Source organism: Neoarius graeffei, chromosome 15, assembly GCF_027579695.1.
Source record: "Neoarius graeffei isolate fNeoGra1 chromosome 15, fNeoGra1.pri, whole genome shotgun sequence".
NCBI classification, from domain to species: Eukaryota; Metazoa; Chordata; class Actinopteri; order Siluriformes; family Ariidae; genus Neoarius; species Neoarius graeffei.
The window spans coordinates 60721948-60734088 of record NC_083583.1 but is presented as its reverse complement, the minus strand read 5'-3'; the positions used below and the strand labels follow the sequence as shown (position 1 = coordinate 60734088).

The window sequence follows — 12141 nt, the reverse complement described above, 5'->3', positions numbered from 1 at the left end:
GATCATCAGATTAACGTTTTTAAAATGATTCGCGTGCACACAGCAACGCCAATACACGATTCGCGTGCACACAGCAACGCCAATACACGGATACACTCGGCTCCGCAGGCATCCTGCGCTCCAAATCACTCCGCCCTGAACAGCGAGTGCCCTCTGGAGGGTGCGCACTCCGGCCCTGCGCAGCTCACAGAGCGCGCGAGTGAAGCGCACGAGCAGTGATTCGGGACTGAGCCGCTGTGTGTGTGATCCCAGTGCATATCGGGCATGCGCGTCACTTACCACTTGCAAGTGGAAGGATGGCAAGCCTAAAGACAATCATAACTACACAATGGGCAGTATTTGCATCAATATTTGCAGTATTTTCATACTTTTATACTCTTTAATGAAAGGTGATACAAGGCAGAAGTCCGCGCCGTTTTTCAGCAGTCGCGTCACATGACCAGCGCCAGCGAATCAGGAAGGTGGATGTCACAGTGACGTTGTCCAATGATGACGCCAGCTAGAGGTCAGCACAGCGTATCCGCGTATTCTCAATGTTTACACAGCACCGGACCAGACACGATCTGGATTGAATACGTGGACCCTGGCGGATTCCCGTTTCCCGGCGTTTCCAGGCGTTTTAATGTAAACAGACAGTGCATCCGCGAAGAAAACGAGACAGATACGGTCTAATGTAAACTTGGCCTAATACGTCACACTGATCGTGCATCACAACAATCCTTAAATAGGTACACATATAGCTCCTTAATTAAGTTCAGGTGCGTGTCATTAATGGCATGCGTGCTAGAGTCTGCTTGATGCATACGCAGCCCAGGGCACGCCTTCAGGTGCATGTGCCACAGCACGCAGGTCTGACAGAACTCCCCCCCCAAATAAAAAGAGCAAAATCCATAAATCCATCCTACTTGGCTCTGGCGGGGGCTCGGGTTCAGGCTCAGGACAAAACTTGGACTCCTGACTTGCACTGGTTTCGGGCTCTGGAGATGGCTTGGGTTTGAGCTCTGGAGATTACTCAGGTTTTGGACTGGACTTGGGCTCAAGCTCTGTACTGGACTTGGGCTTGAGCTGTGGAGTTGACTCAAACTCTGGATTGGATACAGGCTCTGGAAATGATTTGGGCTCTGTGCAGGAAGCATGCTCAGACTCTGGACTTGACTTTGGGCTGTACTCTGGCTCCAGCTCAGGAGATGACTCAGGCTTGAGCTCTGGATCTGGTTTGGACTCAGGGCTGGTAGTGTGCTCAAGCTCTGGGCTGGACTTGAGCTCTGGAAATGACTTGAGCTCTGGGCTGGACTCAGGCATGGGTTGAACTCTGTCAGTGTGTTGCTTTGGTCCTGGTTAGGACCTGGTGGCAGGACGACATCTTCATGGCCGTGCGGCAGCAGAATGATGACACCTCCATGGCTGGGCGGTGGAGGAATGATGACGCCTTAATGGCTGGGTGGCAGTGGGATGATAACACCTTCATAGCCGGGTGGCAGGGGGACGACAATGCCTTCATAGCCAGCTGAGGCAGAAGTCACTCCATCATCCTCTAACACAGGTTCTGGAACAGGCTCAGGTTCTGGCACTGGCCTTGACTCTGGCATAGGCATTGGAGCTGGTGCAGGCACTGGCTCCAACTCTGGCGTTGGCTCTGATGCTCTAGCTGACATGGGCACTGGCTCTGGAGTAGACACTGATGCAGGCCCTGATGCTGGTTCTGGAGCTGACTCTGACACTGGTGCTGGCATGGGTTCTGGAGGAGACTCTGACTCTGGCACTGGTTCTGGAGCAGACACTGGCGCTGACTCCGACTCTGGTGCTGGCACTGGAGCTGGCACTGGCACTGGAACAGACACTGGCGCTGGTGTTGGCTCTCTGGCACTGGAACAGATGCTGGTGCTGGCATTCATTCTGGCACTGAAACAGACACTGGTGCTTGCTTTGGCACTGGAACAGACGCTGGTGCTGACTCAGACTCCAGCTCTGATGCTGGAGCTGGCACCGGCTCTGACATTAGCACTGGAGCTTGCTCTGGTTCAGGCATGGGTTCTGATACAGACTCTTGTTCAGGCATTGATTCAGGTGCTGGCTCTGGCTGAGAAACCAGCTCTGGAAAGGCAGACTCTGAGAGGGGCTTTGCAACAACAGTCTCCTCTTCTGTCTCTGCATCAGCCACTGGAGGGAGATCTGGACTGACAGCCTCCTTCGCTGTGTCAGCCACTGGAGGGAACTCTGGAGCGATGGCCTCCTCCACTGCATCAGCCGTTGGTGTGATCACCCCCAAAACAATTTCATGGGATTTCTCCTTTTCCAAAGATTCAAAAATAAACTGGAGCACGGCTAAGAAAGTCTGTGAACTCTGAAGGCATGGGTGCTCAACTCAGATCAGGTACTCCACCCATCAGCAAGCTCGTCCAGCTGTCCACATGAGCAGAAGGCTCACCCAGGTCGGTTCAGTAGGCTTGGGTTCTACAAAGTCTTCGTAAGACAGATTACATTGCAAGCTGAATCCCCTAGGGTGATTATATTCCATAGTATATAGCCGGGAGGATTGTTCCGAGACACTGCTGGAAATATAAGGCAAGGAGTCAAGTTACAGGAACACAGTAGATGCAAGGTATGGCAAACTGTATTACTTCCACTGCATCCATTGTTGGCAAAGTATTCTGTCAGGTACGAGGTAGGAAGTGGATCTAAGTGCAGAGTATATTTAATAATAAAGTGCAAACACACACAGGCACACAGTCCAAATCGGCAGGCTAAATCCAAAACGTTAAACATGCAAATGGTCGGGTGAGGCGCAAACAGGATATCAGAGGCAAAGCGAGAACGAGAAACAGGTACAGGAATCAGGAAACCAGGGAATCACAAACACGGGTAGTAAGGCTCGATTATGCGTACTGATTTAGCATAATATGTCGCACTGATCGTGCATCAGAACAATCCTTAAATAGGTGCACATATAGCTCCTTAATTAAGTTCAGTTGTGTGTCGTTAACGGCATGCATGCTGGAGTCCACTCGACATGCGCTCAGCCCGGGGCATGCCTTCAGGTGCATGCGCCACAGCATGCAGGACTGACAGGGACCACATCACTTCACTTTCCAGGATTAGCTCAATGTCATCATACCACAGACATTACAACTGAGCTGAGAGTTGTAATGTCTGCATCTCTCTGAAATGTAGTCTTTCCTCCTCGATCCCACAATATAAAAGAATAAAGTGCCGAGAGATTTTCAACTACATTTCTCAGAATGTGCTGCAGTCAGGAAGTATGTGATTGCTGTCTCAAAGAATATCCAAGTTTTTTCTCTTAAATTTGTGACAGAATCTTAGAATTTCTGAGTTTTTTTCTTGCAAATGTGTGACTTTAAGATCCTCGAGGATATCCAAATTTCTCTCATACATTTATGACTTTAATCTTGGACATTATTAGGGCCCCCCCAGAATATTACCCTCTCCCTCAGCTCCATATTGGTTCAATAGCCCTTGCTAAGGCTGGAGCTGTGTTTTGGATAATTGTTCGGGTAATTGAAAAACAAATGATGATTCCACTTAGTGTAAACTATATTCTTGTGTTTCAGTCACGTGACTTTTCTTAGTGATTTCACTTCTGGTAAAACTGCTGGTGGTCAAGCAAACTAAAACAGCTGCTGTAGTGCAAACAACTAGTGATAATGCTTGTAATCTAGAAGCCACTGCTCGCTTTAGATATATTCAGAAGATTGCTATGTGCAATGGAATAGACCCCTACAGTCTGGGAAACAAGGATTTGTCATACAATCTCAAAAACTACCCTTCAGTCGAGTTCCCCGACATCTCGAACTATCTGGTGTTGTAGACATCCTTCTACACCACAAAACAGATGAAAGCATGGAAGAGTATGGAGGCTTACAACTTTTTTGTATGTGGGTGGGTAAAGGACCCTTGGTATCAAGTCGCTGGCGAATGAATCCTGTATTGTTTTTGCCCATGTAAGTATGTTTTTTTTTTACTTTTCGTTCACGTATTTACAACGAAGCGCTGCAAGTTGAAGTGTAAACAAACAACAGTTTGCTTGATTCTCACTTGTGTTGGCTCTTATCTCTCAGGTTAATCATTCACAAAGATCATCAGAAACCCCTTTAAAGACCTGGATCTTAGTTAAACAAGACAGAGAAATGATCACAGCACATTGTAACTGTATGGCTGAGTAAGAATTTTGTCGCGACCTTCATACATATGGACTTTATTATTCGTAGTTGTTTTGATCATGTGCACTTGCTGAAAGACTTGTTGAAAAGACTGCTAGGACACCCTGTTAAAGAAAGCAAGACACACATTGTTTGCAGTATGGTGGCCATCAAGTGAGGAGTAAACAAAGAAACAGCTGGGGATTTTAGCGCTTTGTGACTACAAAAAGTACAGTAAAATAACGACACATAGCAAGAAAAGTACTTGGAAAACACTTACAACATAGCTGATAGGGATATATAAATCTCTCACGAAGTGATCACTGCAAACTCAAGCATGCTTTGACTCGGCTCCTTTTGATTTCACTGAGAAGTTCAAAAGCCACCTTTCTTGACGTCTTTTTGTGAAATCCTGTGTTCGTTCACCCTTTTTTATTAGTTCACAGGGAACCCTGAAGAAACTTTTATCAGTTTCACAGTTTGGTCGATTTGAACGACCTAAAACGATGCAAGCGTAAGGCATTTTTCATGCAAGCAATGCACCTTCTTCGTACAAACACTTTGTCAACTGAGCTTTGGTAGACCACCAGCTAAAGTTTTGAATAACTAATGAGGCGGATATGACGTCACGTGAAACCCAAGAATTGGATGGCACATCACTGCAGAATGCTGTGGTAGTGATGTTGATTAAATGTGTTTTCAATTTTGAATAAATCACCAACTTTGTCACTAGCAAAGCACCATCACATCACACCTCCTCCTCCATGCTTTACAGTGAGAACCACACATACAGATACCATCCATTCTCTTTTTTGTGTCTCATGCAGACACAGCATGTTATGTTATGGCCAGATTCTTGCCCGAACTGGTAATCACATCATCAGTTTTTCCTTGGCTAATCAGACACAAGGTATCCCACCGCTCTTGCCAGAGCAGTTGGAGGTTAGGTGCCTTGCTCAAGGGCACTTGAGCCAATCCTGCTGGTTCAGGGAATCAAACCAGTGACCTTTTGGTCCCAAAGCTGTTTATCTAACTATTTTGCCATGGCTTCCACAGCACTTGGAACCAAAAATCTCAAATTTGGATTCATCAGACCAAAGTACAGATTTCCACTGGTCTAATGACCATTCCTTATGTTTCTTACCCCAAACAACTCTCTTATTCTTATTAGACTTCTTCATTCAGTCAGGGTTTTTTTGCAGCAATTTGATTGTGAAGGTCTGATTAATGCAGTCTCCTCTGAACAGGTGATGCTGAGATGTGTCTGCTACTGCAACTCTGAAGTATTCATGTAAGCGCTCATCTGAGGTGCTGTTAATTGGCGATTTCTGCTCTCTGGCTGTCCACAACACCGGGGGTGCTATTTTTTGCCACCATTTTTGGCACCCCTGAATTTAATACTTTGTACACCTTCCCTTTGCCAGTAAAACAGCACTGAGTCTCTCCTGTAATATTTTATAAGGTTGGAGATACAGAGCAGGGTATCTGAGACCATTCCTCTTTACACAATCTCTCCAGATCATCCAGGATCCTCGACCCTCTCTTGTGTTCTCTCCTCTTCAGCTCACCCCACAGATTTTCACTGGGGTTCAGCTCAGGGGACTGAGATGGTCATGGCAGAAGCTTGATTCTGTGCTCAGTAACCATTTTTGTGTTGATTTGGACATCAGATCAGTGTCCTGCTGGAAGATCCAATGATGACCCAGTTTTAGTTTCCTGGCAGAGGAGCCAGATTCTGATTTAAAATGTCCTGGCATTTCATGGAGTCCATGATGCCATGGACCCTAACAAGGTTTCCAGGGTCTTTGAAGGAAAAACAGCCCCAAAACATCATGTGCTTCAACCATATTCCATATCAAGAACTTCCACTATATATCAACCACTTGATATCAACCATATCAAGAACTTCACCATATTTTACAGTTGGGATCAGGTTCTTTTCATTATAGTCATTCTTCTTTTTATACCAAACCCACCACGAGTGTTTTTTTTTTTTTTTGCCAAAAAGGTCTATTTTTGTTCCATCAGACCAGAGAACACAGTTCCAGTCAAAGTTGTAGTAACGTTTCGCAAACTTCAGGCACTTATGTTTGTGGTTAACTGACAGAAAAGGCTTTTTTTTCTGGCAAATAATCTGCTGGTATGGAGGTGGAGTCTGATGGTGGTTTTGGAGACTTGGAAACCCCAATATTTTACTTTTTCTTGTAATTCACCACGGTGATCCTTGGAGATTTTTTTTTTTGCCTCACTTACCCTCCTCACAGAACATGAGGCAAAATAAACTTGGCTTCTCTTCCAGGCGAGTTTGTAACAGTTCCAGTTGGTGGCTACTTTTTTTCATTATTGTTCTAACAGTAGAAATGTACATTTTCAGGCAAGTAGCTATTTTTATAACCATTCCCTGACTTATGAAGGTCGACACACTTCTCCCTCATTTGGTTTGTGTGTTCTCTTATCTTTCACATGTTGATGGATGACTAACCCTGTGTCCGAAATCACTCCCAACTCACTATATAGTGGACTATATAGTAAGGTTGCCATTTTGTAGTGCTGTCCGAATGTTTAGTGAGCATTATTACACCCTATATAGTGCACTCATAGTATCCCACAATGCATCATGAAAAGTAGTGTACAACCGATGGTCACTAACCAAGCAATATATCACATCATGCATTGTGGTCGCATTGAAAGAAATTAAATCAAAAGCCTCAAATTTGATTGAATAAAAAGCAGCAGCAAAGAAGAAAGTATTCAGCCTTGATTTTAAAGAACTGAAAGATGTAGCAGACACAAAGGACTTTGTATTTATTAATGTGGGAAACATACTCAGTATAATATGTATTTATCACAAAAACACATGCATGTATGTATTTATTATTTTGAAAACCCACCAGCCGACTGATCTGGCACATTTTAATTGTGCGACAGTAATGATGTAAATAACAGTGTGTGGCAGCGGGGGCGCGGTCAAGCGGCGGTCTGTGAACGGAGGGCGGAGTCAGGGAAGGTAAGTGGCAGAATCACTACACCTGATGTCAGTTAACCTGTGTTTGTGTGTTTTCCCAGTGACCGCACCCTATAAAAGGAGAGAGAGAGCAGAGGAAGGGAGCTCTCTCCCCAACCAGATGACTTATGGCCCTTTTCCACTACCCTTTTTCAGCTCACTTCAGCTCGCTTCAGCTCACTTCAGCCCGACACGGCTCGCGTTTCGACTACCAAAAACCAGCACGACTCAGCTCGTTTCAGCCCTGCTTAGCCCCTAAAACTCGCACCGTTTTGGAGTGGGGCTGAAGCGAGCCAAACCGTGCCGACTGAGGTTGGGGGCGTGAGCAGACACTCCCCTGTGCACTGATTGGTGAGGAGGCGTGTCCTCACATGCCCACACACGCCCCGCGAGCGCGCTGGGATCTGTAAACACCGCAAACCCGGAAGAAGAATAATTATGAATTACGAGAATTTCTGAAGCCTTATGCGCCTCGCCTCATCTATACGCTCTTGCCAGTATCTGTTGGCGTTGTCGGTGACAACAAGCCACAGCACCGAGACCAGCAACACTAACGACTCCATGTCCTCCATGTTTATTGTTTACTCTCCGGGTCGTGAGACTACCGCTTAAAAGCTCACTGAATCAGTGACATACAGAGCATCGTGGAGGAGTTCGCGGAGCGCAAGGCTCGTCGTATGCCCTTCAAATAATGCGCGCAGTAGGCTATTGATGTTTTATTATGAGCCATGTACAGTATGTCGCCTAATGTTTTTTTGTTTCTGAGTTACATGTTCGTTTGAAGGACTTAATGTACAAAATAACATAGTTGCACCCCGGAGTGTTGAAATTGGTAAACACAGTGCATTCAGTGAGGTTTGCACCGCCCTCCTTTTATTTCTGACTCTTCCTGTCAGCGTTGCAGCCTCTGAGCGCTCATTCGTATGCCCTTCAAATAATGTGCGCAGTATAGGCTATTGATGTTTTATTATGAGCCATGTACAGTATCCTAATGTTTTTTGTTTCTGAGTTACATGTTCGTTTGAAGGACTTGATGTACTAAATAACATAGTTGCACCCGGTAGTGTTGAAATTGGTAAACACCGCAGTTGCGGACATTTTGTAGCCTAAAATGATGTTATGATAAGCTTTAATAAAGGGCCCGGTCATTTGCCCCGCCCCCGGCCCGGCTCTGACTTGTTCCGCCACTGTCACTGATGTCACTGTTTGCGCTGCTTAACGGCATCACATGACGTCCACCCACTTTCGCTAACTCCACCCAATGTGTCCACCCACTTCCAGCCAGCACGGTTCAGCGTGGTTGTAGTCGAAATGCAACTCCAACAGCCCCACTCAGCTCGACTCGGCACGGCACGGCTCAGCCGCGTTTGTAGTGGAAAAGCGGCATTATATGTGTGTGCATGTCTGTGTGGCTGGGAGAATGTTAAGTCACTGAAAAGTGCTAAAATAAAGAGTTTTGGGAAACTCAGTTCTGGCCTGCCGTCCTTCTGTGCTCCACCCACCCGCTCAAAGTTCTACACAGTGCTACTGAGTAGTGTCCAAAAGTGTTTTTTTTTTTTTCATTTTTACCAATGAGCTCACTATATAGTCCTCTACATAGTAATTTCCTACAGTTAGGTCCATAAGTATTTTGACAGAGACATTTTTCTAATTTTGGTTCTGTACATTACCACAATGAATTTTGAACAAAACAATTCAGATGCAGTTGAAGTTCAGACTTTCAGCTTTAATTCAGTGGGTTGAACAAAATGATTGCATAAAAATGTGAGGAACTAAAGCATTTTTTAAGCACAATCTCTTCATTTCAGGGGCTCAAAAGTAATTGGACAAATTAAATAATTGTAAATAAAATGTTCATTTCTAATACTTGGTTGAAAACCCTTTGTTGGCAATGACTGCCTGAAGTCTTGAACTCATGGACATCACCAGACACTGCGTTTCCTCCTTTTTAATGCTCTGCCAGGCCTTTACTGCAGCGGGTTTCAGTTGCTGTTTGTTTGTGGGCCTTTTCTGTCTGAAGTTTAGTCTTTAACAAGTGAAATGCATGCTCAATTGGGTTGAGATCAGGTGACTGACTTGGCCATTCAAGAATATTCCACTTCTTTGCTTTAATAAACTCCTGGGTTGCTTTGGCTTTATGTTTTGGGTCATTGTCCATCTGTATTATGAAATGCCGACCAATCAGTTTGGCTGCATTTGGCTGGATTTGAGCATACAATATGTCTCTGAATACCTCAGAATTCATCCGGCTGCTTCTGTCCTGTGTCACATCATCAATAAACACTAGTGACCCAGTGCCACTGGCAGCCATGCATGCCCAAGCCATCACACTGCCTCCGCTGTGTTTTACAGATGATGTGGTATGCTTTGGATCATGAGCTGTCATACCATACTTTTTTCTTTCCATCATTCTGGTAGAGGTTGATCTTGGTTTCATCTGTCCAAAAATTGTTCTTCCAGACTGTGCTGGCTTTTTTAGATGTTTTTTAGCAAAGTCCAATCTAGCCGTTTTATTCTTGAGGCTTATGAGTGGCTTGCACCGTGCAGTGAACCCTCTGTATTTACTTTCATGCAGTCTTCTCTTTATGGTAGATTTGGATATTGATACGCCTACTTCCTGGAGAGTGTTGTTCACTTGGTTGGCTGTTGTGAAGGGGTTTCTCTTCACCGTGGAAATTATTCTGCGATCATCCACCACTGTTGTCTTCTGTGGGCGTCCAGGTCTTTTTGCATTGATGAGTTCACCAGTGCTTTCTTTCTTTCTCAGGATGTACCAAACTGTAGATTTTGCCACTCCTAATATTGTAGCAATTTCTCGGATGGGTTTTTTTCCTGTTTTCGCAGCTTAAGGATGGCTTGTTTCACCTGCATGGAGAGCTCCTTTGACCGCATGTTTTCTTCACAGCAAAATCTTCCAAATGCAAGCACCACACCTCAAATCAACTTCAGGCCTTTTATCTGCTTAATTGAGAATGACATGACGAAGGAATTGCCCACACCTGCCCATGAAATAGCCTTTGAGTCAATTGTCCAATTACTTTTGGTCCCTTTAAAAACAGGGTGGCACATGTTAAGGAGCTGAAAACCCTTCATCCAGTTTTAATGTGGATACCCTCAAATGAAAGCTGAAAGTCTGGACTTTATGTCCATGTCCATTATATAACTATAACTTGAATATGTTTCAGTAAACATGTAAAAAAAGAAAATTTGTGTCAGTGTCCAAATATATATGGACCTGACTGTATATAGTGAGTAGGGAGTAGTGAACAAGTGAGTGATTTTAGACACAGGGCAAGGGAATTTGGCCTCTGTGTCACCTCATATTTGTTCCCCAGTTAATCAGGAAGTCGTGGATTACAGCTTGAAAAAGTTCCTACGCACTCCAATCAACTCAAAAATACTGTACAATTTAAATGTGAAACATGCTTCAGTTACATTGTGTTCACTGTAATTTCCAGGGGTGCCAGTAATAGTGGTACGTGTGTTTTTGTTGAAAATAATTATTTCTTGATAAGGGATTTATTTTCCTCGGAATAAATTTTTCAATTAAAGGTTGGATTGTTCTCATTTTTTCAGTGTGAGATGAAGCGACTTCACCAAAAGGTGGCTTTTATATGGCATTCAGTAATGCAAATAGACAAAAAAACACAAACAAAACCCTACTTGGATTATGATACACAGATACATGATACACATGACCAAATGAAACAGATAGATAAATAGTACAGTTTTATGCAACCAAAAACTAACATCCAGCCACAGTTGACCTTCAGCTCTGAAATTTGAAAAGCTTGCCATGTGTAGGCACACAGGTGCATCCTGTGCTCTGAAGACCAGCACATTTTTCAGCATCCCCTGTCAGGACTCATTAGTGTTTTCAGCCATCTTGGTTTTTACCTTTTGACATCCCCTCTGCCTCCCCCATCAGACAGCAGGCTGATTTGTCTCTGGGATGAGTCTGTAATACTGCATGTCATCTCACAGGAGAAGAGAGGTCCATTATGTCAGCAGCAAGCAGGAATGTAGGTGTAGGAAGGGAAAAAAAAATCAGAGAGCGTGTCAGCCTGCAGAGACTGGCAGCTTGGCCTTGCTAGACTGATAACTCCATTATTCTTAGTTTTGCTGGAGGTCGACTCTGGCTGCAGGAGATTGCTGGGGCACAAGTTAGGTTAAATAAGCCAAGCGAGCATGGCTGCATGGATGATATGGTTTCCCTTTTGCGAAGTTTGTTCAAGTCTTCTCATTCAGAAGATGGCCATTTCATGCTGCAAACAGTTTATAGGCAAATACAAATAGAAATCTTCTTCTTTTTAGCCATTGCTGGCAAGACAATTGTTTCAGACTGACCCCAATTACAGGAGCTGTTAACCATGCTGATTCTTTAAGGCTCAACAAACAGGAACTTCTGCCCATCACACATGGGGGATTTTAATTTGCATCAAGAAAGGAAGTAAGCACCAGCTCTGTAACACTCTTCATTTCACAACTCCTTCATTTCACAATGACCTTCTGTGTCCTCCCTACTTGATATTCATCAGGTATTTGCATCTCACTTCATCACGTCGCTAATCTCCTTTTCTCATTCACCTGCACATGTTGGCAAATGAAGGCTGGCTTGAGGGGCTCAACCCCACAGCTGATGACAACTCCAGTCTGTGCTTGATGATTTTAGCATGACGTTTTTGTACACCAGTGTTTTTCTTTTTCTTTGCAGAGGACACATTGTGGACAGTTGTAGGCCACGATCACTTACAGCCTGTTAGCGTTCAAGGTTCCACTCCCAGAAGCCCCTTTGTTTTCATTTTCAACTACTCAATCTCGCCTTATCACATCCGCTCCCTGGTGGCATCGTCAGAGCATTGCCAACAGGAAGTGACATATCGCTGCAGGAAGTCTCGCCTCTTTGACACCTGGGGTGAGTATTACTTTTATATTTGACATTAATTCAATCATATAAATAATACACAATTGTTATTTTAT

The 12141-nt window shown here is 44.4% G+C and overlaps 1 protein-coding gene across 1 annotated transcript in view; it reads left to right on the top strand.

Moving 5' to 3' along the window:
- The window catches only part of cntnap5l (contactin associated protein family member 5 like), a 272765-nt gene that overhangs the window by 198502 nt on the left and 62122 nt on the right, over positions 1-12141 (top strand). The window contains exon 13 of the mRNA XM_060940691.1: positions 11876-12076. Within this exon, the coding sequence (XP_060796674.1) occupies positions 11876-12076 (201 nt within the window). The remainder of the gene's footprint in view (positions 1-11875; positions 12077-12141) is intronic.